This window comes from Glarea lozoyensis (assembly GCF_000409485.1).
Source record: "Glarea lozoyensis ATCC 20868 chromosome Unknown GLAREA9, whole genome shotgun sequence".
NCBI classification, from domain to species: domain Eukaryota; kingdom Fungi; phylum Ascomycota; class Leotiomycetes; order Helotiales; family Helotiaceae; genus Glarea; species Glarea lozoyensis.
The window spans coordinates 1,849,657-1,877,634 of record NW_007361004.1 but is presented as its reverse complement, the minus strand read 5'-3'; the positions used below and the strand labels follow the sequence as shown (position 1 = coordinate 1,877,634).

Below are 27,978 nucleotides of genomic sequence, written 5' to 3'. Positions count from 1 at the left end.
ATATGTTCATCTGCATATGTTAGACTTCGTGCGGGACGTTGCGTCTTTTCCCCACGACGAAGTCGTTCCGGTGTCTGCATTAAGTCTTTTGGCAGACATCCAACTCTTAATGGTTCTCTAGCAACTGATTGACTGTTCAAGGGATTGGTGTATGCCAAATTATTACACGGAAGTTCTACGAGCCATTACGTTAGACAGAGATCTTGTTCGGATGGGTCCCTTCTACATGCACATCGTCCTTCAAATGTGCATTAGCAGCCGATACCCCAAGCCAAGTCTCGAAAACAACAAAATATTGGCACAAGATCATTCGGAAACCCCATAATACATTGGTCTTACAAATGCAGGAACAATCCATTAACATAACATCGATGCAATGTTATCTCACTTAGCAGAATGCAAAGTAAGTTAAATGCAAGTTTTGAGGATTTGACTTTTTTCATAATGCAGCCTTCTTTGAAGTATCTCACAAACGATGATGATTCTTGGAAGGAAAGTAACGTAGTCATTCAGATGTTTGATTGGATCCTGCATTTAATACAGTGAATACTCGACATAATTTCTATAATTGGAAGCCGGAATTGCTTTAGAGTTGTTTGAAGCGCCATGTCTAAGGTATTTCTTAATTTCCTCCACCATATCTCTTGTCGAGTGCTTTCCTCCACCCACTCAGGCTCCTGTCTAGTGGGCCTCCTGCTCCACATTGCTTATATACTGGTGTGCCGGTTGGTTTGTTGTCCTTGTCGACAATTTCCCCCATGTAACACACCCACAGTTCCCAACCTCTAAATTTATTGGCGTAAAAGTGAGCTGCACTTCTTAACTGTGGCCAAGCGTTCTCAATGTTGGTCTCAACTTTAAAATAAACAACAAATGTCTTCAGGTTTTCAAAAGTGTCGGTGATCATTGCGACTTCAAGGATGAAATTTTCTTGATCTTGTGGTATCCGTGAATCCCACTCTTCATCAGGATGAGGAAAAACAAACTTGATCTTGAGGTCCGTAGTCAGAGACCTGTACTCTTCAAGCGATTTCAATATGTTTTGATCGACTAAAAATAATTAGCAAGTTTTGACATTGCAAGAGGAATATAATGTTACTCACTATCCATGGTCCCAATAGCGGTGCCCGTACCAAAAATCGTGACTGGCGATGTTGGTTTGAAATTACATTCTACCATTAAATTTCGTCCTTCATTTTCCTGGTCGATGGCTCTGTGTCGTGTTATCTGAGCAAGTATTTCAACACGCTGCTTATTTTCTTCTGCTCTTATGGCCTTCTGTTGGGCTTTCGCTTCCTTTTTGGTTTGCGCAGGCATTGTGTATACTTTGTTTGTTATTGTTGAACGAATGTAGAGAGTCTTTGGTGTGACTGAAAGAATGTAAAGAAGAATTTGCAAATTGAAGTGTCAAACGAGTGTGAAGGTGTAACAGTATTGAAAGCTTGAAATTTACTCAAGATGTAGTTTGCTGAACAGAAATGTTGTGTGTTGGAAAGGAAAGATGTAGCAGAGGGGGAGAAAGCAGAGCATTTATACTCCAACTTAGCACCTAGCTCCACCAACAAACATACCAAATTAGAGCAAAATTCATGAGTGAATTAGAAGTCAGGTATAGATGATTCACAGCCATGTTCCTGTTGGGAAATTGTGTGGTGGCAATGGCTCTCGCTTAGCATTCGGCGAGCCCATTTTGATACGATTATTGACCGGCGAAGGGGAAGATTCTACGTTGGACTGTGAATTTAATTGAGTTAAGATTACCTTATCAACGTGATTCACACGGTGGACCAGATAAGATGATAAGAGTCCTGAAGAAGAGCCAATTGATAATGGTCAGCGGTTGATACGACAATTGCTTCACTGTTGACTGTTGACTTTTGCATGATTGCCAAGTCTTACTTCTTTGCTCAGTGTTTGTTGTAAATCATTTGTTGAAACTCTATATTAATTTGTCTACATGATGTTCTCTGTTGTATGTCAAGCTTTGTAAAAGCAGCTGAAATCTACTACAGGGTAAAGGACCAGGGAGCGGCAAAATACCTCTCACCCAGCATAAACCTTGAACCCTACCGTTGCTTTGAACATGATCCTTCCGCCAGCTTGCTTGTATGGCCTATTTGCTAGTAACTTGTTATAGTTTCTCCATCCCAGCCAATGATTGCTTGTCAGTTTGATGTAACTAAAGTATACTCAACAAGCTGCAGGTTGTGTTGCATAGGCCTCCTTATTTTACGACGATTGCGATTTTGTTTGAGATTATAGCTGATAGGTAGACCATCGGATATAATACAGCTGGTAAAGCAATTGTTCTCACATGTTCTGATGTAAGCCATTGTAGTGGAGGAAGACAGTCCGATGGGGCCTTGGACTTCTACTATAACAGCTCATAATTATTGGAGTAAACGTATCTGATATTTAATTACCCCCACTACGCAATTTGAGTTTTTCTCGTCCCTGTGTTGTGCTTGCACGATGGAGTCAAGCCTTCTCACCCACTTTTACGACACCAACGCGTCGAATATCCACAGGGTCGGGTAGACTGATAACACGCCTACTTAGTTTTGTTTGCCTTACTTTTGAGTAGCTGGTCTGAATGCAGTAAATTGCTATATCCTTGATTCTTCAATTTTAGATTAAACTGCACCTTTTCAAAAATCTTGCCAACACGATGTTCTATATTTGCGAAGTGAATTAGAGCCTGAAGCACTCTACTCTCTCGACTCGGTAACACGTCACGATGTATATGTCGATCGCAAACCAAAGCCCAAATCGACAACGAATAGCAAGTCTCATTGTACCTTGCACAACGTTTGAGTCAGGTTTATTTATCGGTCACATAATCACTGCTTGATTTTAGAAGCCATAGTGAGGAAGTGAAGCTTTGTGGCAAAGAACTGATTTAGTATAAGTAGTCTAATGACTGATACCAAACGTATGAATCCAGCACCATCTTATCACCTTATCTATTCTCAGTGGAAATCTAAAAGTTTCTAATACAGTTCAGAGAATTCCAAATCACAAGGAAGAAGAATTATCAATGAGCTCCGACAACCTTCTTTCCTTTCTTCTTTGTCTTCAAAAGAGCCTCGACCCAACCTGCAACCTCATCCAAAGCTTTCTTCGCATCATCCCGACGGTTCAGAAGAAATCCTTGAATCTCTGCAGGACTAAACTTTTCATCGGGGATATGGCTTGCGAACTTGAGAGCCATGGTTTTGAGTTCCTCAGTGATAGTTTGATCCACGAGTGTATGTCTCTTCTCGGGAAAAATCGTAGCCTTGGATGAAGTAGGGGAATCGTTTGTCTTGACAGGATCTGTAGCAAGTGGAGAGATGATGAATGCAGGATCGAAGATAACAGAATCCATAAATGAAGTTAAGACGAATTTCAACTAAAGCAAGTGAAGCTCAACATTGTCTTCCCCGGCTGCGGATACAAACGAACCCTTGCTAAATAACTTATATCGCTCAGTGACCCGTACGGTTTGGGCCTGGGACTCCAAACCCGTGAGTTTTTGCACTTAACAGGTCAATAAAGAAATTATTATTGTCTTAACGTGTATCAAAATACCGAAATATTCATGACAACTCCATCATTCACCCCGTTTAATTTCACCTAGTGACCTTTCAAGCATTCTTCAATCATCTAGGATTCTACTTTTTGTACGCAAAGTGTGTCATAATACAGGACTAGTATAAGCCTGTTGTTCATCCACAAGGCGACAGCCCCAAGCATTGCAACTAGCATAACTAAAAAGTTCACTACTTTTTACTCGCTAAGTGAGTTTTTCGCTATAGTTACGCCTGACGATTCTTTCCCTTACCATCAATCCTGATGTCGTCGACGACCATATCCGCAACATTTTGTTGCTAATCGGTGATCCCAGCAATCTGTTTTGGGTTTCCTTGACTTTGATGAAAGTGTGCTCGATTTATACTCTACCTCGATTGTGCAGCTCTCTCCATTCAACTTTATTAGTAATTCATTTGAATGCTAGGGTTGCTTACCGGGATGTATAGGTGGTTTCTTTATCATAAACTTAATATCGTAAAAGTACTGTGTCATTGCTATGAAAGAGTTACAGAAGGTTTGGAATACCCACCAAGTTAGGAGATGGTTCCAGTCTCTGATCTACTGAGGCAAGTAGAATATTATTCAGTATCATTCAGTGCCTTTTATTCACGAATATGCTCAAAACTTGACGCAACATCTCTACATATTAGATACATTGTTTGCTGTTCAAAAATTTATTATTGCTCGCTTGGCTAGATAAGTATGCTGTGTTTACTTTATTATAGGGGCTAAATCTATTTCTTAAATAGGGATTTTTCAACAAGTCCTTTTCGAACTTGAGGTTGCTCGAGAGTATTCCGTGGATTCGATCTTGATCATCTTTCTACTGGCCTCTCCCGTGAAAGTGTCTGAGCAGTTCCCCAGTCCGTATCCCAAAAGATTATAGAACTATGGAAACAACACTTAATACCATCGACCCTGGATAAATTCGGTTTAATTGCTAGTACCGAAGAGCTAAGCATCACGGAGTCTCTCGGCTTGTCACCTGTTCTGGGATTGCACAAGTCGAGTCAATATATTTTAACGTGCTTCAGTTGTGGTCCCGTAAGGAGTTCTGCTACCGCCCAGAGGTTGATCAGAGCGATTCAGTAATCAGACAAACGTAGAGGAGTGATTCCGTTGAGACCTGATCTTAAGTGACTGAAGTACAGCCACCGCAAAAGCAGTGTAACACCATCTTTACACATGGAAGTTCAAATACCTCATTTCTACCAGAAGGATAGATGCTCTGGTCCCTGTTATATTGACTAGGTCAACTCCCACTGACTCGAGTAGCAAAATACTTGTTCATGCACGGCATATCTCTGATAAATCGAGATACCACTAGTTTCTGTTGTCTTTCGGCAACGGGCTGTGCGTTGCGCATTATTGTGTGTTAATTGCAGGTAAATTCTGGGGTTTGTGTGATTCTGCTTGGGTGAAGTAAATTAATTGCTGTACTGAAATGATCTTGTGTTTGTCAAAGCTCATTTTCCGGACGATATTGTAATAAGCCGCTGATAGTCGAACGATACTGAATCAGTATTCTTCTTGTTTCTTTCGGTCTGATGAAACTCTCCTAGAGCCGTCGTCTATCTTGCAACAAATTTCCCCGGATTACCGAGAATTGTTATTTGAGCTACCAGGACGCTCCAATAGTAGGCTGTTTGGAACTAGAGGAGAAGGTTATCCGAGAGGAAGAACAGTCGACAGTCGACAGCGAAGTCATCGGACCCGGTGTAGTCCATCTGCAACTCGAGGCAGCAGCAGGTTTCACCTAGATTAATCCCTCTTCCACCGTCGTGGTGCGCTCCTCCATCGCCTTATTTAGAACTTTTTGCCAGGATAGGAATCATCTATCCCAGTTCCTACCCTCGCAAATCTGTCACCAGCGTTAGCTGTTGACCAACGAGGTCTGCACCAGAACAGAATTCCCAGCCCTGTAGCGCGGGGAAGTAGATCACAGCGCCATCCCTGACTTCGGAGTGGTAGATCTCTTCCGAAACTTCGCTCGGATCTTGAAAGAGGGTGCTCTCCTGAAGCGGTTGGTGATTCGCGCCAAGCTACCGATCAGGATCGCAGAATGTGGGGAGGAGAATCTTTGTGGCAATATCTCTATGTATGCCAATGATGTGTAATATACCTAAGAGAACTGTGAAGACGATGTTAGCAAGGTCCAAGTGTGTAAGTGTTGTAAAAATCGACTTATCTTAATCTTTTCGACGCCCTTTTTGACGGCGAGGAAGGTTGCTAAACTCTTCTTGAACTTGGTCTTAATCTCCAAAGTATCATTGCTTCCTTCTGGTACTCTAATGATGTTGGAGGTCTTGTCGCAGAGTTATCATATGCTCTTTGCGTTGCTGATGTCTTGTAGTTTTCTCGTTGGCACACTCCTCATTCATGGCGGCTAAAGGCTTGTTAGTAGATTGGAAAGCTGAGAAGAGTATTTGCTTTTGTACTAGCGATCGCCATTTCAAAGTGATTTCTGAGATCCAGGAATACGAGGCCAATACGACAAATCAGAATGGTCAACAACCTTTTTGGCAAAAAAGTAGCGGGGACGGGAATATTTGAATGGATAACTCAGCCGATGTGGAATGGATAATTCTTTGTTTGATATCTTGATTGAAGGGTGCTTCTAAATACAAGAATATCAATCAACCAAACAGTTCTTTTAAAGCTGGTCTTGAAACGATTAGAAATCAGGACTTTGACCGCGCTAAAACGAGGCTCTTTGAGGCAAACCTTAACAACCGCACATATCTATCCAGGAGTTTCGGAATATGAAAGAAGGGCTTGACTTGTCCAAATTCTCTGTGTACGTCCATGGTCGTTAAATCTCCCCATCGATACCGGATATAGAATTCTTCCTCAAACTTGCTTAGTGGATACCTCGGAGGCTTTCTTTCCAGTTGGAGTCTTCGCTTGAGGAAGGGTGTCGTTGACAGCAGCTGCCTCGACTGCTTCGTCGTTGTTTAATCTCGCTTCGTACCGTTGTCTCAAGACCTTTTGCCATCCTAGGTAGCGTCTATCGAGAGGGCTTCCTTCAATTACTTGTTTCCAGGTGGTCTCTTGACCGGGGACATCGTATCCTAGATAAAGCTCCCATCCCTTCAAGGAGAGACAACAAAAGCAGACACTGTTCCGAGCCTGGGGCCAATGGATCTCCTTAAGCATCTTGACGCCAATCTTGATGGTGTTAGCTCGCGTGAAGCTGTTGAGCAACGTTGCTAAGCTACGGAGAAACTTGGTTTGATTGTGTTTAAGGACTGGAGATTCGTCTTCGGGGTCGCCGTAAAAGATGCCAACTCTAACAATAGTGGCGATCTCTTTGTACTGGCCAATGACGTGGAGGACGTGAGTTAGAACTGCGAAGAGATGATTAGCATCCAAAACCACCTTCGCAATGATGTTTGTTTTATAGTCTGACGAACCTTGGTCTTTTTTAGGGCCATCGTCCTTCCCAATCAAGGAGATAGAGGAGTCCTTTTTGAAATTAACGTCGATTTTCAATACAATTTGACTGCCATCGACTGTGACCGTCAAGGCGTTGTGTTTTGGTATCTCCGCTAAGTGAGCGACGATAGCTTTCCGTTGCTCTTGTTTTTGAGTCCTCTCATCTGCTTGCTCTTTCTTCTTGATTTGGGAAGGCATATTTAGAGATGGTGTTAAAGAGAAGTCAACAAGGGTCGTTTGTCTGTAGAAGGTGCTGTCTGGGTTTCACAGACCCCTCTCGAATCGAGGTTGTCGAAAATCCAAGGAAGATGCACACCTCCCATCGCAGACCAGACTTTTGTACCCCTCCCAGACGGTCCAGGCAGCAGCATAGACACGCACAAGCCGTCATTCTCTTCCATTGCTGTGGTAGTGAATCATCTGCGATTGCCGGTGGTGAATTGAAAGTCAAGAAACTGTACATGAAAAGTAATTTCTTGACGCCGAATCGGACCCGAGCTCCGGCCCATTGGTACGAACGTCGCTCAAATATGAAGGGGGGATGTAATATCTACATTGCGAAATGCTTTGGAGTTGCAAGATGGAAGTGTTTCCCTGATGGGAGTCAATGCTAGTTTGATGTCTAGGTTGGTGGAGTTGATGATGCTTTAATACATAATTCTGCTGCAAACAGAATGACAAATTGTTTGCAGATCCAACATTGTCAGTACGGAAGTAAGTCGACGTATCAATAGCTGGGCCGTTGCAAACCTTGACTCAAAAATGACAATCACAGTGACGCGGACGAGCCAAAAGCAAACATTGGGTTGGACGTGGAAACAAGACAACGCAAGAGACAGCAATCAATGAGAACGAGTTAAGGGCTTGCTAAAGTTGCGTTATTTCAGAAAGCAAACAGGTTTGAAAGTAACACAGGAGAAAGAAATCAAAAGAGTAAGTCGAGTAAGGCTTGCCAAAGTTCAATTGACTTCGGAAGAAAGTAGGTTAAATCGTTTGTACAAGATTTCTTGGTTACAATATATACATGAAAATAGCTTTTGTATGCGTACCCTAAAAAGGCGGGTATGCACATCTCAGATTCCCCAACCAAATGTGAGAATCGATGGAGTTTAAATGTGTCCGTAACCAGCAGTAGCCTTAACACTAGCAGCAACGCCAGTGTACGCAGCAGCAGAAGCAATATTCTTGCCGGAAAACTTGGACATGAAACCAGTGTTCGCGTAGCTGAAAGTACCGGAAGATCCAAAGCCATTGTTCTGGCAAGCGCGTCCGAGGTAAGTGTTGCAAACCGCGTTTGGCACGCTGAGGATCTGACCGGTGACAGGGGTTTCGACGACGGTCTTGATGTTCTGGAAGACGTTGCCTTCGGCGAGGATGTAGGCGCCGGTGGTGGCCTCGAAGAGATGTCCCGTGGAGTCGTACCAGTAGTTGTTGACGGCGTGGAGGAGGGTGTTGCCGCTGACCTTTGGTCCGCGGCCGGAGGTGTGGTAAATGTAGTTGCCCTTCATGGTGACGAGATCGTTGGAGCCGGTGAGGTAGATGGCCCAGTAGTGGTAGCCGTCGCAGGTGGCGGACCAGCTGGATACACCGTTGATGTAGTTGTTGGAGAGGGTGATGCGGTTGGAGGCATCGGTACCGAGGACGTAGTGTTGACGGCCGATGAGGGAGGTCTGGGTGCAAAAGTTAGCAGGAGAAATTTGACACGAGAGGAAGATTCGGTTCTTACGGTAACACGATCGATCCAGATCAAGTCGGCGTTGTTGACAGTGATAGCATCACCACCCCAGACGTAACGAGGGTTGAGCTCAGTGATCATGATGTTTCTGGAAGAGGTCAGTAAAGCCCAAGCTTTCGTCGTAATTGAGGAACTCACTGGATAATGATGTTCTTAGCACCAGACACCATTCTGATTCCCTTACCCTTAATGACACCCTTGGCTCCCTGACCGATGAGGGATTTGTTAGACTTGACAGTGATACCGAGGACACCAGCATTGTCGCTAAAGAGTGTTAGAAGGCAAGCGAGCGAAGCGAGTTAAACAAAACGTACTATGTGATGGAGCTGACAGTTGGAGCATTTGGCTCATAGTTTTTGCACCAGTTGTCCTTGTTAATCGCGATTTGGCATCCCGCAGCAGTTCCCCATGGCGAGCAACCAGCTGATGTTGTCTTGCCTTCGGTTCCGGTGAAGTCGAAACTGTAGTGGTAAAGTTAGCCAAGAAACATGTTTACGGGATATGATATCAAGAGCAACATACGTCTTGGTCAAGACAATAACACGAGCAGAGCTATCTCCAAGATAGCTCACCAACTCAGCATTGGTAGTTGGGTAAACAGGAGCGGCACTTCCACCTCCAGTAACACCTTTGGCGAAGCCCTCAGCAGCACCGTAAACCTTGTCAGCAGCAAAGACGCTTGAAGTGCATGCGACAAGCGCAGTGAAAAGAGTAGAAGATCGCATAGCGAAGATATAAAACGAATGTATGATACAAGAAAGACAAGTATGTTGGAATGAATGGACAGACTCTTGCAAGCTGAAGAGGTGAAGAAGGAATTGTATTGCGGAATAGCGATACTCTTATATCTCTTCCATAATTCCATAATTCCCCTATCACTCTGTTCGTCGGAGGGTCTATCCTCGTGGGATCATGTCCGTAGTTGTGGGGGCCCATCGGCATATGGGTCTTCTTAATCCACATATCAGGATTAAAGGATGGTCCAGGGGAACAAATTAGAGATGGATTAAGACCGGAAAGTACCGCGCGTACGCCAAGAATAACTAGAATAATGAGTTCAAGACTCTCTTCAAGCAATGTTGTCGGTATCTCGCGGAGACTGTACACCTGAAATCTTCTAGTTGTTGACAATGGAAAAATTCAATTCCGAGTTGAGTCGGCTGATCCAGCATTGCTTCAAAGACAAACGTTTATAAAGGCTCTACCACGTGCAGTAGAACAAAACGGACGAACCGCTTGTTTGGAATATCCACTTGAATGGCATTGTTTTGCAGATGCCGCTGAGTTTCCACAAATGATCCGCTGTAAAATCCCTTTTGGAATTTGTAAAGGTCACAGGTCGAGAGCTGGTTGTAGCGCACCAACTACTGTGGCTGAGAAGAAACGCTTCGCCAGAAGAGGAAAGTATCCGGAGGAACTAAGTGGACGAGTGGGGAAGGTGGTATATGCCAAACAGCGGGCGTAATTATGCTTGAATGCTTCGGACCATACTTAATTACAATCCCTATACTTGTAACCGGGTCGCCTTTGATGGAAAAACACTGACCTTTGCCAAGCTATGGACGCTCAAGGATAGTTGTCAGCATTAGTTAAATACAGCAACCCCCTCTCGACAGGTCACGGTCAAAGGTGTTTAGGAACATCTCGTCCCTCCAGTCAAAGATGCCATACACTTACAGCTTGCATAATACTAGATACAGCTTCATAGATCCTCTGAGAGCAAACATGAATTCTTCATGCTCCATCTGGCCGGAAATTGGTCACCAGATAGCCAATAGTTATTTACTCCTTTGCGCCGTACCATGCAAATGTCTAATCCCAATAAGCTTTAAGCCCACGCTCCAACCAGTGCCATTAAAGTCGCGCCAGCGATAACGGCAGCAAATGCTTCAACCCTTTTCTTTCCCTTCAAAGCGACATAGCTTTTATCGCTCAAGAAATCTTCTGCCAGAAGCTGTACCAGACCAGCGAAAAGCAACAGTCCACTGGAAATACCATTCATGAAGCCCACCATTAGTAAACCGGCGGCACTCTGCGGATCGTACAGATTATGAACAACGAGCCCGATTGCTTGCCCAATTGGCGTCGTGGTACCGTATGCGAGTACCATAAGCCAGGGTCTCGGCGAATGGCGGGGAAAATTGATAGCTGCTATTCTTGATCCGAGTGCAAGTCCTTCAAAGGACTGGTGAAAAGCAATGGCAACCAGGAAAACAACAAACGGAGGGCCAGTCGCAACAGATACAGCCATACCTATGAAAATGCTATGAAACAGAATTCCGGCTTCAAGCATAAGACACTGCAGTATCTGACGCTTCTGCTTGTCCTCGGCCGACAATGAAGAACTTGGATCTTCGCTAGTTTCCACGTTTGTATGTGAAGGGTCGAGAGCTTGGGCTGTTGGATCCAATTCGTCTAGATCGAGATCCGAATCATCGTCCTCATCCCACATTCGAGTGCCTTCTGGCTCTTTGATTTCGGGCGTAGAAACAGGTAGAGGTGAAACCCCAGAGACTAGGCCCTCTGAAGCATCTAGGTCTCCTAGTGCGATATCATGTGGCCGGTGGTTTAGCCCTAGCCTCCCCATTCTCCCATTAGGTTTCTTCTGCTTCCTACTCGCATTTCCATTTGTGTGGCCGGGATTATGCCCCTCACTATCCGATACCGACTCCCAAGATTCTCCATGGGAGTGTGAATGACCCGCCCCTCTTGTTGTCAAGAACATCTCAATTCCTACAACTATCAATGCCGAAAACATTGCTATGAGACCCGCGAGCGGAGGGTAGCGATCGCTGAAGAAGAAAGGTAGGCATGGATCCGTAAGGGATGTGAACGCTGTTGGGAGGAGATGTACGAATGCCGTCGCAATCAAGACACCGGTACCAAAATGCTGGGAGAAGAATATGAATCGGTTGGGGCCAGATGATTTCGAGGATCGAGATATCAGAGGAAATCCGCATGCTGTTCAAATGTCAGCAACGACACTCTGTAAAGTGGTTGGTACCCACCAACTGTACTCAATACGAGGATCAAGATCAATGCGCCAACGTGTACAGATGTATTGTAACTGCCTTTGACCCCCGATCCGCACTCTGGCTTCGCAGTAGGGGTTGCTTCATCTCGTCTCGCTAGCTCTGCTCGTAGAAATTCCGTCGAAATACTAGGCCACATTGAAGCTATCATGGGTGTTAGCAAATGCCCTCCAAACGTCCGGGTATCGTCGTACCTGCATCGCGAGCTACAGAATTTACCATTGTTCTAACCTACAAAAGTGGCAACAAAATATAACAGTACCATGCTGGATTTAAGTACAGCAGTAAGACATGAGGCCGTTGTTAGATCTTGACACAATAATGTGCTCAGGATTGAGCGGATTGAGGCTTGGTGCTTGGACCTAAATGTTTTGGGAGAGGAGACGTAGCCGGCTAAAGCCCGACATCCGGGAAAATCACGTGTCAAAACGCGTCTGACTCCCAAATCTGTAACGGGTTCCTTTCTCTAACATCTATAGTTGTCTAATAAGTATTTCTCGATTTACTTCATTTGCCATGGACGAAGACATGTTCTCCGGTCTAGGTTTTCAGCATTATGCGCTGCATATCTGGAATAATCAGCGCGAATAGCCCACCTTCTTGTCGAATTACCGACTAGCGGACGCGACCAGACGAACATAAATATTACACATCTAGAAGAACCTACCCGAGGTATTGATTGATATTTAGACAAGACTACAAGAATATTTGCATTCATGAGAATTATGGTCACAGTCTGATACCTGAAGCCAACACAACATCTGACACTTTCTTAACACTTTCACAATCCGCACCCAGGAAAGAAAGCGTTACGAATATTGATTTAGAAGACTACCTAGGCTTTCAACAACAAACCAAGCTCAGACTTCTGAAGTGAGAAATTGGCGCCAGAAGGTCAAGATTCCGAAAAGTTGGTATGTTTATGCTCACATCACCAAAACCGATCTGAATCTAACATCTCCGCTGACCATATGGTCATACGCTTTCTGGACATCCTTGAGTGGGAATTTCTCCACCATACATCTGATACCATGTAACTTCGTGAAAGCAATTGCCTCTTCGCTATCCAATGCGTGGCCACTAGGAAATCCGGTGACAGAACTAGCCTTTGAAATCAAGTCGAGGGTATTGACTTCGATACTTCCACATGGAGCAAGAACCAGCACTTTACCTCCAGCTTCCAATCCACCAGTCAATGGACCGATTGCCTTTGGATTTGGCGCGGTGCATACGATCAAAGCTGCACCCCCCATTTCTGTGAGTTTCTTGGCCGGATCTTCTTGAGAAGTGTTGATATAGTCATGAGCTCCAAGTTTCGTTGCGAAGTCTCTCTTTCCGTCGCCAGAGCTAAGAGCAACTACTCTGTAACCCATCTTGTTGGCGTACTGGACGGCGAGATGGCCTAATCCTCCAAGACCCTGTACAGCTACAATATCTCCAGGGACGATCTTTTGAGCTCGAATAGAATTGAACACAGTGACTCCAGCGCATAGGATCGGAGCATATTCAACAGGGTCAACATCCTTGGGGACGTTGACAGCAGCCTCTGATCTCAAGATGAGATATTCCGCATAACCTCCATCGCGGGTAACGCCGTTGACAACCGCATTCTTGCACATCTGGAACTGACCGCGCTGGCACTGCTTGCACGTGCCGTCGTGACCTCCATGCCAAGCTCCGCCAGCTCGATCTCCAACCTTCCACTTTGATTCTCCGTCTCCAACAGCGACAATATCTCCAATAGCTTCATGACCTGGGATGATTGGAAATGAATTTCCAAACGCCCCTGAATGCACACCATTGTCGCTATGACATACTCCACAGGCGATGACACGAATCAGAATCTCTCCTCTCTTTGGTGTTGGGGTATCGAAATCTTTCAAAGCGAAAGGCTCATTGGCCTTCTCAAAAACAGCTGCTTTGTAGCTCTTTGGGACTGAAGTCATGCTTGCGACTACAGCTTGCGCAGTGGACTTGAGTGTGGTAGGGAGGTTTGAAATAATGTTCATAAAAGCGGACAGCAGGACTCGTTGATGGAGTTCTTGGTAGTATTATGAGAGCGGTTTTGTTTTGTGTTGATGTTGTGAATAGGCCGTTCCTGTGGAATTATGGTTTCTTTTATATGCTAATCGTCATTCCTCCTCATTCTTTAGTAGCTATGATCCACACATTTACTACCCCTCCAGGCAATGGAAAAAGCAGCACCCTTTCGGCATTTGCACGAATATAATTCAACGCCAAGGAAGCCCTGGTACACAACTTGTGCCCCAGCGAGAAAGAAAGAAACGGGTAAAACCCAAGTTTGCAGTTTCACCTACAACTCGCCTACAGGGACGTTTTTGTAGTCGGAAAAAATTGGCGTTGAATATGAGGTTTTACCTTTACCTTCAACATAAATTTGAGGTTTTTGAGCGTCGTCGTCGTTGAGCTATGTTATCGTCACTAACATACGGTTTTCGTTCTTCTTCTCCAGCACGTCGTGCCAGCCCAGCTTATCGCACAAAGTAACCAACGAGAAGCGCAAACGAAAGCCATGCCGAAGCACAATGGAATGTTCGGACGGCACTACACGTCATGCCGCTTTTTCAAGCCTTCATACATCGTCACAAAGAGTCTAGACTATCTCCGAGACTCACATGGCATTGGCTGTTGTAAATCCGAATTTCGATCGAAGACGCATACTTTAAATGGTGCGAGCCAATGAAACTCCTGCAATATGCATCGCTTACCCATATCGCCGATTTACATGTAATGTCCATGTCCGATTTATCGGATTAACAAGATATATGGAAATACTCTTAGAACTTTTTCTACTTTCTGACACGGAATTAAGCAGTAGAATCCGAGTCTATCATATAACAGAGAACGGGATTGGAATTCGAAATCACGTGGGTAGGACCCGGGTCCAATACTAAAGTCAGTGCAAGAAAAGTCAGAATCTCGCAACAGACCTTCTCTCGTTCAGCTATGAATAAACTTTACTCAGCCATCTTATCTATCAAATTCAAACAGTCACCTCTCGCTTCCAGAGATGAGTTTTTATATACTAGTTTTCAGCCAGCCACCGTTTCAACTGATTAGGAGTCCAATGAGCAAAAGAGTACCACCTCTTTCAATGCTGCCGCCCAGTTCCCAACTCAAAGTACCAAGTATATCTTCCTGCTAAGTAGATTAATCCTCCTTGCTTGAATCCACCTCCGACAGTTATAGCACTGCGCTCAGAAATTTCAATCACCTCTCCTTCTCACCAGTGACCGGCAATTTCATCATAGGATAAAACGTATACGTCCCCCAACCGCGATCACCCCCAGAAGCACCCTCCACCCACTCCTTCAAATCCAGATTGATATACTCATGCACGTCTTTCCAGCCCTGATGAAGATACAACGGATGTCCCACCGGCGAAGCAACCAAAAACAACGGCAGCCCTCCCTTATCAGCAATCTCATGACCCCATTTCAACAACGCCGTCCCATACCCACGCCGCTGAAATCGCGGAGCTGTCATCAAAAACGCCAGATAGAGATGTTTCGTACTATCCGACCACGCAGTAAAAAACTCCAAAAACTTCATACCGAGATAATCCCCCATCCTCTTCCGCGGATCCTCCGCTCTCGTCCCCACCCCAGACAACAAACTCAACACATCAAGACCCTCCTCAATCTCATCAAACCTATGGCCCCGGAACTTCCACACCGCGACGGCGGCTATCTCCCCACTCTCCACATCCACCGCTTTCACAACGCGGATCCCAGGGTTCGCAAGCCCCTTTTCGAGGTCTTTGATGAGAATCGCTACGGCGTTGCGTTTGTCGGCTTCGCTTGGGAAACTCAGCCAGCCGAAGAGGTCTTGGGTGTGCGCGGCGATTATGACTTCGGCCAGCACGGGGATGTCGAGGGGTGTGGCGGGTGAGAGATGCGGTGCGGGGTAGCGGTGTCCTCCACCGGTTGAGTTCTGGTTTGGGGGGTTGCGCATTGTAACAGTAATAGGAAGATTTGATGGGAGGGAGGTTTACTGAGCAAAAGATGTGAGTAATTGTTTGGGATATACCTTAGGATAAGTGTGTTTGGGTGTTGTGGTTGATGGACATGATGTCATTGGTGCATTGCAGCGACTGTGCCGCTGAGTAAATGATATGACTCTGGGTTGTCGAGAACAGGAAGCTCGAGTTTTGTTACTTGATAGAGGAATATGCGCTTCTATTCCTGATTTAGAGGGCTCCGGCTAAGGCGCGGGGTGCCAACCACTTGGCGTGGTAATTGCACATTTTGACTACAATCCTCAAGTTAGGATATACCGTATTTCATCTATTTACTTGATTTAATCACTGGGGCGAATACAGAACACGATTTCTGTAGACTTTCTATTGCGATTAATATCCACATATCAAAAGCAACACAGAAAAGAGTTCAAATTATAAAACTTAATCAATAAAAAATTACGATACCTTGTTAACGGTAAGGACTCCTAGAGAGTTAATTTAAATAATATATGCTGAAGAGAAATAGATTTATCAAGACCCTAGAACTACACTGGTGTAAGACTAGAGCTCGACTAAAATCCAGTTCTGAGATAACAGAGTGTCAGCTTGAGGTTAGGAAGAACCTGGAAAGATTCATACCTGAAGAAAGTATACAATATTCATCAATCGAGTATGAATTTCAGATGGACGATTTACAAGGCAATTCGTAGAAGTCAAAATAAGTAGTAGAGCCTCCCAATCGTTTCATCAAAATGCAACATGGAACTAGGTAAGTAACACTATACAGAAACACATTCTCTTCTCCTAGAACAGACGAAACACCCGATATCTAATTCGCTCGACAGACGAAATTCACGATAGCGCTTTGTATGTCCTAAACAAGTATCCTTTTTCGACAGCACCTATCTATGCCATTACGAGGATTGACAAAAAGGCCCGATATCCTAGAACTGAGTCAATGTTGATAAATGAAAGGTCCTCGGATTATACTCAATAAATACATTACAACTCGCCAACAACTAAATTTCTAAAGATAAAACCCACCATCTAATGTCCCTAACGCCTTAATTGATATTTACCTAGCATCCGAAGTTTCCTCTCCAGGAATACCTAATCCAAACCCAAAACCAAATCGCCATTCTAATACCTCATGCCACGCTCCCTCAACCGGCAACCGCCTTCATTCCGGCCGCGAATACGCAACATACGACGACCGTACCCCAGCCCTCTCCTCCGAGACAGTCTTGAGCGGAATATCCCTCCCCTCCCCCTCCTCCTCAACTATCACCCGCGACACAGGCCGCGAAAACCATCCCGGCTGCAACGTCCTCGGCACATGATCTCTGTACTCCCCGCCGTCGCGCTCCCAATCAAGCCTCACCGCGTCGTCATCCACCAGCGACGGATGCTGCAATATCGAGTTTGCTTTTAGGGATCCTAAGCGCGGCTGGATGCCCGGTACCCATTCGTTGTTCTCGTTGAGGGTTTGCACGCCGGTTGGGGACCCGATGTTGATGGGGAGTTTGCGGCCGTGTTTGAAGCGGGATTGTGCGTAGCCGGGAGAGGGGTGGAGGAAGGGGATGAGGGGTTTGGAGGGGTTGGCGCGTTTGCGGCGGATGAGGAAGAAGATGAGGAGGCCGAGGAGGGAGAGGATGGCGATGGTTGTGCCGGCTGCTATTGCGGCTTTGTTTGGGGGTGTTGAGGTGGAAGGGGTTGCTAGTGGCGCTGGTGCTGCTGTTGGTGAAGATGTTGGGCTGGTTGCGGGAGATGTGGTTGTTGATATTGTGGAAAGGACTGAGGTTGTGGAAATTGGTGATATTGTTATGGTGGTAATCGATGATGGTGGTAGAGGCAGAGTAATTGAGATCTGTGTCGTCACGTCTTCTGTTACAATTGACGTGATGAGGTTTGTGGGTACGACGGTAGTGATACTTCCACGAGAGAGTTGCGTTCGAGTTCGTGCACTTTCGAAACTGCGAGAAATTTTTGTATTCTCCTCTGTGGACTGGCCAGGTAATGCAGTAGGTTCGCCAGATTTCGGGGATGCTGCCCAAACTGGTGTCGCCGTGGTAATTATGGAGTTTGGTACCATGCTGGATACTAAGACTCCCGTCGTGGTCATAACCTGACAATCTCCTGGGTTAAGGGAGGTGCAGCAACTACCTGTAGCCAACTATCAGCATCATTCCAGCACCAGATTTATCTGTACTAACCCTCAAAAATAACAGCAGGAGATATGCAGGATAACGTCGCAATTCTATCTGGCCCTCCTCTGTTTTCGGCGAGTACTGGCGCACGCATGACAGTTACCATGCTATTATGTCGACTTACATTCTGCCATCGTCTGTGTCCATGGCCCGAAGTCAGTGGAATGAAAAGACCCAAACCCAGGCCCGCTGTCCAGAATGATATCATGTTGCGTTATGGCTGGTTCGAGTTCTGGCTGTCTGTCAAAGTGGTCGCGACTTGTTAAAGGTGAGAAGCTTCATAGCAATAAACATGTTAACCTCGATTAGTATTGTCGGAATCATGAATAGCAGAGAAAGTGAGGACAGCACGCGAAATTGAATAATTTGCTCTCGCTAACACTTTCCGAATGGGCTGGTTTGGGCTTCATATTCATCGATCTTCTTATATTCACTGTTCTTATAATGTTCACCAGACACATGTGTGAAAATTGTGGTCACTTGACATCTGGCGAGGTGATTCAAGAAACCCACCCAACTTTAAAGATATTGCTAGGCTGTGTTGAGGCCGTCCTGAGCGATAATTTTCGACTTTCGTTAGTGTTATACGTGTAAACCAACTGTTTTTGGGGCGGTTATCTATATTTTCTGATTCTGGCGGTCATACAAAACCCATAGCTCATGTTTGCAAGTCGGTAGAAGCCGCAATGGGCCTACTACTGATGAGCTTGATGTTCGTCTTTCGAACAAAATCGTCAATAGAACTTTAGCATCGGTTGTCGTATTCATGATAATTGCCATTCCTTGGCTTTCCAATCATGACAGTGACTAGGTCCCCTTGTATTCTCGTTTCGAGACTCGTAGTCATTCATAGCTTTTCCGTGCCGAGTGCTTACTCAGATGGACAATCTGCCCTCAAGAGGTCTTTAGGCATTTGAGCTTCAGTTGAGGATCAAACTTGTTCCGTAATCCGTACATTGATGAACCAAAAGCTGACTTCCGCAGCTTGCACCAATATCTTGAGAGACAGTGAATGTCGCTTCAAAAGCCTCCGCAAGAGTGAATATACGTCCGAATTCCTCAGGTGGGTTGGATCATTAATATCGGTAAGATAGTACTCTTTCTGAAAATCGTTACAGAGGAAGCAGGAAGCCACAGTGTGCTGCGGCAAACGTTCGCACCAAAATCAGACTTGAGGAATGACTACCATCATGTACGATCTGCCAAACAGGCCATAATTCAAGAGCTAACTCTTGTATCCGCGCCAGAGTTCCTTGTGCTTTCCGCAATAAAGTTGTTCCCTTCTGGATATATCCGTGAACCGCGTGGGGGATGACATTCAGGCTCAATGTCTTCCTCACGCAAGACGCGGTGAGGTGAGGTGAGGTAACGGCGTCGGTGGAGCCAGCTCATCTTTTTGGTCTCCTCTCGGTGTAGAATACCGCCGTGAGGTAGCGAAGACTTTGAAGAAGGCCCACGATTGTTGTGAGATTCTGGTACTCTGTGGATTTTGTGACAAGAGATCCTAGGTACTTTTCTGCGAATTGCGAGGATGTCGATTTCGCGCCTCTTTCCTGCAGCAAGATTTAGACAACAACATCCGCGAGAAGCATTACAGCACTCATAATGAGCACGATCATTAGAAGCATATCTTCTTGAACTAGAGCTATTTCGCAGCTTCATCCCAGTATCAGTACTCAAACACACTGAAGTTCAGCTCTAAGAAAGACCTCCAGATCTTTCAAATTACCCGATGAGCCTCAGAGTTCAACCCCGCTTCTAATTTATCGCAATATGAAGCTTCTTCCGACTTCCGAATCGCCTCCAAACAGCTGGGAGTCTGTAAATGACGGGAAAACTCTCTGTGATATAGCCAAGAGGCTTAAGTAATTAGCCTCACTCTGACAATCAACTTCCACGCGTGAACTGCACTATAAAGAGAGCGATCCTCGTTGAGATCTCGGGTGTTCCTACAGACCCGTCGCCAGCAGTCGCACAACATCAGAATCATGATATCTTGCGATAAAACTTTCGAAGCTTCACAAATCGACGACGGCGAGGTCAATGGCGTCCGCAGCACTTCCCTCTTCACGCTTCTGCCTTGAGCCAGCCGGACGTGCGGATGTCGGCGCTGCTCGTCTTTGTACACGGCCATCTAATACGATGTAACATTTCCGACGACTTCGATTCAACAGACTTGTCAATCTATCTCTCCTTGGGCATTGAATCCGACCTGCTGCCTGATTTCTCAAAGCGTAGCATTCTCACCATTTCTTATCATTTTAAATAAGAAGCACACCCTCTCTTTCACAACTGAACCCAACGATGGCGAATCGAGGTTAGATACATGTTCTGTAAGAGGCAGGTCTTGCACCGCCTGACGAAATTAATCAATTTTTAATATATCGTCAGAGGCTCCAACGCCAGAGACTTACCGCTCAACAGCAGCGCTGAGTAATGCAACAGAAAACAACTGTCAAACAAATTAATCACAACGATAACATCTGGCGGACATCGTCTTTGGGAGTGAGACTGTACGTACGGTGACAATTTGATATTCTCTGCATAGCTATCCATGACACCGCCAAGCAGAAATGTCTCTGCATGAGGGCTCATGTAAGTCGAGATCCTAGGATTGCTGCGGGTTGATCGCGAGCTTCCATAGATATCACGCAACGAAGGTATGAGGAAGTTGCCGAGATGAAAATATGCCGAGTAACAGAAGCAGTGCTCCTAAATGCTCAAGGAGGCATCCGAGGCAAGACGACAAGCAGAAATCCCAAGTATGTCAGATGTAGGCGACTCCGAATTTGACTCACGAAGATCTACTTCATCTACTCTCCATACTTCTGATTCTCACTGCGGCCACCTTCTAACGATCGGTCTTCGCAATAACCTCTCGGCGTAGGAAGATGTTGACCAGGACATGGCTCTACATATATTTATCCCAGGAGGTGGTCAAGGGGGGTCCGGTATTCCACAAGCGAGACCAAGCGGAAGCGTCCACGCCAAAGAAATATCCGAGATTCAAACCTCATTCGTCAACAACAACCATACTTCTCCCACATCCTCCGCATCCTTCACATCCATCAACAACAATCGTGTTGCAACCACAACGTTGCCTCCCACCCCTCGAGCTCCTTCCATCGAGACGCCGACCTGCGAAACCTCCACCGCGACGTCCGTCGATTGGATCCCACCGGTCGTTTTTCATTACGCCTTACCTTGGCAGACTTCCATGCCTCTGCAGAACGCACGCAACCTCAAGCATTCTCGAGTCCTCGCCCTGTATGGGGTATGTCCGCACCTCATGCCGCCAAGCAAGGCTACCGTGATAAGCTCTCGATGTCGTCGTTGAGATGAGGTTGGGCGTGACGCAGCGTTATCGAGCGAACGAGCCATGAAGGGCACGAATCGAGCAACGATAGAGCAACGACAACATACAAGCGAAGGTGTTACACATGGTGAAAGAGCTTGGGAAAGATGCGGGTATCGGGCAGTCCAAGTAGGAACCGAGGCACATATCGGGATGTCCATCACTGAAACATCTACAACTTCTGGTAAGGTTCATCAAAGCTGTCCAACGTACAGTCGGACAGACATTCGGACTCTGGACCAGAATTGGCAGGTTGGAAGCGTCCAGAAGCACATGTATGTTCTTGACGAACATCGCAGACACTCATGGATGTCGGTGCGCTCTTTTCTAACGGCTTTGCTCGTTGCACGAGGTTGACGTTCCCTTGCGTTTCTCAAATCGAGATCTTGGCTACAAGCAACAGCTGGAATCATCTCAGCCTTGCTACAAATCTTGATAGGTAGTAAGCTTGCTACATTCCTATTTTGGGCGAGATGATGCGCTATACAACTTCGATGGCGTGCAATGCCTAACATGCTCTGCTCACAAGAGTAAGTGGTCTTATCTTTTCGCCCTAGCCCCCTCGGCACTTGTGGCTAGGATCGGCAGAGGGGGGTGGTTAGCTGTCTTGCTTCTATGCATTCGATTGTTCTTTGGCTTCTAGCGTAGCCGTTATGCAGCATCCTCACCTCCTCGCCATCCTATGATCTGCCTGCACCGCGTTGGATCCCAGTCTTCTTTGAGCTTGCCAAGGTTATTTCATCAAATGACTCTCCAAGTACGAAAAGAAGACGGCGATTCATTCTTTGGATTGAGAAGGGAGATCTTCATGGGTGTCCACTATCTAGGAAGGTTGCTTAGAAGTCTTCGAGTCTGCCTTTGCCAATTCATTTACAATGATGTTCGTGCATGCGACCTTGCTTCTCGGTGAGATTGTACAACAGCAAAATTGGTCGATGCTAGGGTTGTAAGTTCGTAAGATATCATAAGCTCGGTGTTTGATTTCTATAAAGGTGGCACAAATTCCCTTTCAAATTCTTCCTTTCCTCATCATCGACAGTCTCAACTCCAAAAGCAAGCTTCATTAAGCAAATCACTTCAACCTTTTCCATCATGGCTCCTTACTTTGCAAAGCTTGCTGCTGTGGCAGCACTCGTCGTTCCTTTGGTCTTCGGCGCACCCACCCCAACTCCTCATCTCAAGATCAGAAACTCCGAAGCTCGAGACGTTGTGGCAGACAGTTACATTGTTGTTTACAATAAGGATGTCACTGCCGATGTCATTGCGACCCACGAGCAGACTGTAGCTGCATTGATCTCAAAGCGTGAGACCACTGGAGTTGGAGCTACCTTTGATCTTCCAGGCTTTCAAGGTTACGAGGTTTCCGCTGATTCAGAGACTATTGCTGCTATTGCAAACTCCCCAGAGGTAAGTGATGTCCTCTTACACTTTGGGATTTTACTAACTATCAAAGGTGGCCTTCATTGAGAAGAACGGCATTATGGAGGCGTATGATACGCTAGCCCAAACAGGTGCTCCCTATGGTCTTGGTCGAATTTCCCACAGAAATTCTTCAACTACGACTTATGTGTATGATTCTTCTGCTGGTACTGGAGTCACCATCTATGTTGTGGATACTGGTGTCTATCTTGAGCACGAGGAGTTTGAAGGTCGTGCCAGCTGGGGTGCTAACTTCATTCCTGATTCGCCAGACACTGACGAATACGGTATGTTCCTGTCTTCACTCATGTTCAATACACATGCTAACACCACGCTTTTTAGGCCACGGAACTCATTGCGCTGCCACAGCTGCTGGAAAAACCTACGGTATCTCCAAGAAGGCCAAGCTTGTAGCCGTCAAAGTTCTCGACAAGAATGGATCCGGTACATTCGCTGGTGTTATCTCTGGCATTCAATGGGTTGCTGATAACGCCGTACCAAACTCTGTTCTTACCATGTCTCTCGGTGGTGGTTTCTCAGCTGCTGTCAACTCAGCAGTGGCTGGCGCCGTCTCCGCCGGTGTAACTGTTGCGGTCGCTGCCGGAAACTCCAACGGTAACATCTCGAACTACTCCCCAGCTTCTGAGCCCTCCGCTATCACCGTCGGCGCTATCGACTCAGCAGATACTCGCGCTTCCTTCTCCAACTACGGCAGTCTCCTTGACGTCTGGGGACCCGGTGTCAATACCCTTAGCGCTTGGATCGGTGCACCAACTGCTACCAACACCATCAGCGGCACCAGCATGGCCACCCCGCACATCGCTGGTCTTGCTGCCTACCTGATCTCTCTTGAGGGACTTGCTACTCCTGCCGCGGTCGTAGCCCGCATCAAGGCCCTTGCCACATCCGGCAAGGTCAAGGATGTAAAGAGTTCATTGAACTTGATCGGATACAATGGTAGTGGCTTGTAATCAAGAGCTACCTTTGCATTCGTCCAAACGACAAAGTCCGACAATGACGATGATGATGATGATGGATATGGATATTGCATGGTGTTTTGTTCTGGTGTGAAGGAGTATCAGTTTATGCATGTGTGGTGGATAATTGGGGGACGTTGAGAACGTTGTAAGGCAGCTTGCATTAGGCATCTTTCCTTGGTCCTGTAGGTAACCTAATCTCCCGAGTTCGTCCATCCCTTACTGGTGTTGTTTACTTAATGCATTTATCAATCTCTGGTCGCTCTTTCCCTCGATTCTAAAAACCAAATGTGACAAGGACGCTTGGGAACGACTAGCGCCTCCTCGTGCTTCTCGTGCTCAAACCTCACCTCCCTCCCATACCTACCAGACTTTTACATCACTGTATCGTCAGCAGAACCTCCTACAGCAGCCCTATTTTTTTTCTATCAATTTTACCCAACATTGCACCAACTACTCGGCATCGTCAGATATACCGTCACTCATCTTCGCGGATCTTCCATCTTGTGTTTACGTTCCGGGGCGTCACTTAACGTTGGCAGGAGAATACTCGCAGGTCAGTATAAATTCTAGACATTTAGGATTTCCCCTGGTGCTGACATACTTGACGGCAGATATATCTTAGCAGTCACTCCAGAACACGGATCCAGGGTTCCTCAGTTCGCACGACTGTATAGTTAATCTAGTCGACCTGAGTCTACTCACAAGTCACTAATAATTTTCAACCCCAAAATTTTTAAGTACACAAACCTGTTTGCAGATATCTTCCTCCCGAGCTGAACATTCTTAGCAGGCCTCGCGAGCTTTCATTCATCAGGTTTCACCCCCTAGTCGCCTCTTCGTCAGAATCTTGGTCCTTCCAAATTATCTTTCCTTATGTCGCTCTCATGTACCGAGCATGACTTCGCGCGGTTGAAGCCACTTGTATTCAGACTTCATTGCATGAAGCCAGATATGCGAATCCAAGTATTCGAACAGATCTTTCATATACACTCCGTCATCCTCAAAGCCCACTCCGAATTCTTTCACAAATACCTTGATTCGCCGGACAAAAAGCGTGCCGAGCCGATGAGCGCCTTCAAGTACTCATGGGTCACTCAAATTGATGACGACGGATCATGGTCGCTTACTGCTGAACAAAACACGGTATGAAGCCCAAAGGATGTGCGATTGGTTTATGCCGTTTCAATCGCTGGTTGGCGGATACATGCTTATAGATACTCGCAGGTGCCAGACGAATATCAGGCAGAGTTCACTGGGATTAAGGAAGAAGAAATCGCCGCATTTGATACCCTTCTAAACGCGATGTACCAAAACCCGATTCGTTTCAACTCGCTAGATCATCTTAATCTTTGCGCGGAACTGGCAGACTATTACCGCTGTATTCCGGCCCTATCACGCGCGCTGGAAGGTGGTTTACTCCGAAGCCCTGAAGTTACAATTTCATTTCGAGGAGAGTGCTGCAGGGTACTGGCAATCGCCAGGAAATTAAAGCACAAACTTCTGTTCAAGGAGGCTTTGATTCATTCGCTTGGACCTTGGAACGCGCCACGATTCGAAAAATTAACGGATCCGACACTTCGCGTTGTTGCAGGAAGAGCGCTAGATGGTATCCTACAAAAGCTGGGTCAGTTTCACACAGAGCTGCTGGATCAAGCGGTACATTTTGGGCAGGAGGAACAAGCTTGGTTAGATGTATATAGGAAGTTTTACAGAATGGCGACCGAACACAGAGACGTTCTTGGTCGTACTGTCATCCCAGCGTATTTCCGAGCTATAGCCGATGGTATAGAACGATTAGAAATTCCGAGATCGCTACTGGGTGTCATGCAACCACTCACCACAAATAAGCTGAAATTCGACGTGTCGGATTGGAGGTCAGGTCAAAAAGGGGGAGCTTACTACAACTCTTTTCTTTGTGGGGATATCGAAGATGAAGACTTGCCATGGGAGGAAGATGATGATTAATGGAGTGCGCAATGGAGAGTGGAGATATGATTGATACAGCGAAGATGGTGTTTTTGGTGGCTGCTGCTTAGTAGATGTATGGATGGTTGAAAAGTCCTTCAGCGAAGTCTGTTTATTTGAATAATTTTCGATGATGGTTTCTTTTCCAGCGCACTTAGTGATTATGGGTTATAAGGGGGACAGAGAATAGGGCCTTTGGAAGTCCAAGTGAGGAATTGAACATGTGTTGTTCGTCAAGTATTTGTGTGGATATGAAGAGATAATGAAAGATGTGGTGGGATAATAAATAGTTTCTGGGCCAAATGAACCCAGATAAATGTCTACTCGTTGGTTGTACATGTAGGATCAACAAATACTGTTTCAGACCCAGAGAATGCTTGGTAGATAATAACTCTATATGTTTGGCGATAAGACGGCGGGGATGAAATTGAAAGAAACTTCGGTTTTGAGAATAACAAGTCATATGTCCTGTTTGTATTATGGTCATTTTCTTTGATGGTGGTTTGTCTGGATGCGAAGAAACTCTGGAGGACAATGGTGCTGTGGTTGGATTGATTGATGTGATTGTTCGTATTCCCATCAAGTGACAAACACACCCCTGTACAGGAAGCTCATTATCGTAAGTCGATCGCACTCGAACATTGTATTTCAATTACCCACGAACGAGCAAAACGAAAATTATTGGGATGATTTGTTTGGGGAAGGCGCGAATGAAATGACCATGGACCTAGTCATCCAGCTTTGTTTGGAGAAAGCAGTTTTGAAATTTCGCATAACATTCACTCATCATAGAAATATGAATATATTACCATCAATAAAGCCAGATCCTGGAAACAAGGTTCCTTCGCAATGTTTTGCACAGGCATCCCACGGATTCCGTTACACAGCCAAGGGCAACTCGTCCGACAACACACAAGCCAGATATCCGACGAGCTTGACGCCTGTTCCATTTTCTCGGCCAAAAGGGGGTTATCTGGCTAGTCTCCCGCCAGACACGGAAATTTCGGTGTTTACAACGATATTCTATGCTCATTCTGCGACTCTCAAGAAACACTCTCGGCTCTTCAAGGAGAGAATCGAAAACGCGGATCAAAGAAACATTATCATTGCAGACAATAGCGGGATTAAATACAAGTTCTACTCCATTCTTAAAGAAGGCGGAGTAGGGAGAGATGGAACAGGATGGGGTCTTAGATTGAGCGGTTGCAAAGTATGTGCATCAATAAACTGGCCATTCATGTTAAAATACCTTTGCTAATCGGGAGCCAGATAACTCAACATGAGAGTAATAACTATCAACAAAGAGATCATCACAAACGGTATTATACTCTACTCATGGACGCCTTACATGACAGGCCCTTGTTCATAGATTCCGTCCCCACGTTGAACTATCTGGTAAACCTGGCACATGATTATGGCGCGCTTCCAAGGGTCTCAAAGGCTGTTAGCGCATCTTCGCTATTTGACGAAGTCCAGTTTCATGCAGAAATACCAAATCGGTATTTAGAACTACTCAAGATATCGCATTTGTTGGAGACGAGGTGTTGTTCAGAGACTGCATCATTTTATCCACTGGACCCTTCCGCAGACCCTTGTATTTGGACTTGGATGACCCAGTTCTGCATGCCGTAGCTGACAAAGCATATCGAAAAATCGTGCGAAAGGTTGATGAGCTTTTTCAATACGGATCGGATCTTGAGGCGCGGGATCCAAGATACAGACTCTTTGAGAGGCTGAATGCGGAAATGAAAAATGCAGCAGGCAGTATCGAGCCCGGAGGGTTAAAAGATGGCAGCAACCTCTGTCTGCCAGTGACATTCCGTAGAGTTCTGAGATGGTATGGTCAAGGGCTCCCAGAAGATTGCAGGTCGCTTCTCGAGGCGCTTTTCGTTACCAATTTGGTTCTTGATGGAAGCGGTTACATTTCTGGCGACCCTGGGCTTTTTCAAGATACGTTTTTGTGTGCTGAGGTGAGCGACGGGGAACTCCCTTGGGATATTCATGAGAAAGATTGGTAGGGTATCTTCCTTCGCGGGGCTTTGTTCATAGAAACTGTTCTAATTACGCATGGAATGTCTGGAGGGCTTTCGGGTACAGAAATTTAGCGGATTTTGAAGAAGTGTGGCGATGCGTCATTATTTAAGATGTTGGAACACTAGATGGTAGGCTCGTCCAAACCATCACAGCATTTCCAGCAGCATTGCATCAGTAACATGACTCATTCAACATGAATCTCCCCATATAAAAAAAGGTTGTACCGTTACCGCAACAGCTAACAGCTTCATGACTATTGAA

The 27,978-nt window shown here is 45.8% G+C and overlaps 12 protein-coding genes across 12 annotated transcripts; 4 read left to right on the top strand and 8 right to left on the bottom strand.

Moving 5' to 3' along the window:
* Positions 1-622: 622 nt before the first annotated feature.
* Positions 623-1,317, bottom strand: GLAREA_08566 (uncharacterized protein; the record flags this gene model as incomplete). Its single annotated transcript, XM_008090610.1, has 2 exons — positions 623-1,050; positions 1,104-1,317. The coding sequence occupies 2 exons, from the start codon at positions 1,315-1,317 to the stop codon at positions 623-625; spliced, it is 642 nt and encodes a 213-aa protein (XP_008088801.1).
* Positions 1,318-3,034: 1,717 nt separating this feature from the next.
* Positions 3,035-3,367, bottom strand: GLAREA_08565 (uncharacterized protein; the record flags this gene model as incomplete). Its single annotated transcript, XM_008090609.1, has 1 exon — positions 3,035-3,367. The coding sequence occupies one exon, from the start codon at positions 3,365-3,367 to the stop codon at positions 3,035-3,037; it is 333 nt and encodes a 110-aa protein (XP_008088800.1).
* A 3,056-nt stretch (positions 3,368-6,423) lies between these two features.
* Positions 6,424-7,206, bottom strand: GLAREA_08564 (uncharacterized protein; the record flags this gene model as incomplete). Its single annotated transcript, XM_008090608.1, has 1 exon — positions 6,424-7,206. One exon carries the CDS (start codon positions 7,204-7,206, stop codon positions 6,424-6,426), a length of 783 nt encoding a protein of 260 aa, XP_008088799.1.
* A 911-nt stretch (positions 7,207-8,117) lies between these two features.
* On the bottom strand, positions 8,118-9,468 carry GLAREA_08563 (Pectin lyase-like protein; the record flags this gene model as incomplete). Its single annotated transcript, XM_008090607.1, has 5 exons — positions 8,118-8,678; positions 8,735-8,831; positions 8,882-9,007; positions 9,058-9,204; positions 9,266-9,468. The coding sequence occupies 5 exons, from the start codon at positions 9,466-9,468 to the stop codon at positions 8,118-8,120; spliced, it is 1,134 nt and encodes a 377-aa protein (XP_008088798.1).
* Positions 9,469-10,571: 1,103 nt separating this feature from the next.
* GLAREA_08562 (uncharacterized protein) lies at positions 10,572-11,997 on the bottom strand (the record flags this gene model as incomplete). The annotated part of the gene is made up of 3 exons (XM_008090606.1): positions 10,572-11,704; positions 11,752-11,919; positions 11,970-11,997. 3 exons carry the CDS (start codon positions 11,995-11,997, stop codon positions 10,572-10,574), a joined length of 1,329 nt encoding a protein of 442 aa, XP_008088797.1.
* Positions 11,998-12,701: 704 nt separating this feature from the next.
* GLAREA_08561 (GroES-like protein) lies at positions 12,702-13,721 on the bottom strand (the record flags this gene model as incomplete). The annotated part of the gene is made up of 1 exon (XM_008090605.1): positions 12,702-13,721. One exon carries the CDS (start codon positions 13,719-13,721, stop codon positions 12,702-12,704), a length of 1,020 nt encoding a protein of 339 aa, XP_008088796.1.
* A 1,285-nt stretch (positions 13,722-15,006) lies between these two features.
* Positions 15,007-15,750, bottom strand: GLAREA_08560 (Acyl-CoA N-acyltransferases (Nat); the record flags this gene model as incomplete). The annotated part of the gene is made up of 1 exon (XM_008090604.1): positions 15,007-15,750. The coding sequence occupies one exon, from the start codon at positions 15,748-15,750 to the stop codon at positions 15,007-15,009; it is 744 nt and encodes a 247-aa protein (XP_008088795.1).
* A 1,187-nt stretch (positions 15,751-16,937) lies between these two features.
* GLAREA_08559 (uncharacterized protein) lies at positions 16,938-18,058 on the bottom strand (the record flags this gene model as incomplete). The annotated part of the gene is made up of 2 exons (XM_008090603.1): positions 16,938-17,920; positions 17,971-18,058. The coding sequence occupies 2 exons, from the start codon at positions 18,056-18,058 to the stop codon at positions 16,938-16,940; spliced, it is 1,071 nt and encodes a 356-aa protein (XP_008088794.1).
* Positions 18,059-20,651: 2,593 nt separating this feature from the next.
* GLAREA_08558 (uncharacterized protein) lies at positions 20,652-21,301 on the top strand (the record flags this gene model as incomplete). The annotated part of the gene is made up of 2 exons (XM_008090602.1): positions 20,652-20,726; positions 20,867-21,301. 2 exons carry the CDS (start codon positions 20,652-20,654, stop codon positions 21,299-21,301), a joined length of 510 nt encoding a protein of 169 aa, XP_008088793.1.
* A 1,110-nt stretch (positions 21,302-22,411) lies between these two features.
* GLAREA_08557 (Subtilisin-like protein) lies at positions 22,412-23,709 on the top strand (the record flags this gene model as incomplete). Its single annotated transcript, XM_008090601.1, has 3 exons — positions 22,412-22,726; positions 22,773-23,025; positions 23,081-23,709. The coding sequence occupies 3 exons, from the start codon at positions 22,412-22,414 to the stop codon at positions 23,707-23,709; spliced, it is 1,197 nt and encodes a 398-aa protein (XP_008088792.1).
* An 882-nt stretch (positions 23,710-24,591) lies between these two features.
* On the top strand, positions 24,592-25,683 carry GLAREA_08556 (uncharacterized protein; the record flags this gene model as incomplete). Its single annotated transcript, XM_008090600.1, has 2 exons — positions 24,592-24,861; positions 24,943-25,683. The coding sequence occupies 2 exons, from the start codon at positions 24,592-24,594 to the stop codon at positions 25,681-25,683; spliced, it is 1,011 nt and encodes a 336-aa protein (XP_008088791.1).
* Positions 25,684-26,479: 796 nt separating this feature from the next.
* Positions 26,480-27,701, top strand: GLAREA_08555 (uncharacterized protein; the record flags this gene model as incomplete). The annotated part of the gene is made up of 3 exons (XM_008090599.1): positions 26,480-26,893; positions 26,953-27,182; positions 27,272-27,701. 3 exons carry the CDS (start codon positions 26,480-26,482, stop codon positions 27,699-27,701), a joined length of 1,074 nt encoding a protein of 357 aa, XP_008088790.1.
* Positions 27,702-27,978: the final 277 nt, after the last annotated feature.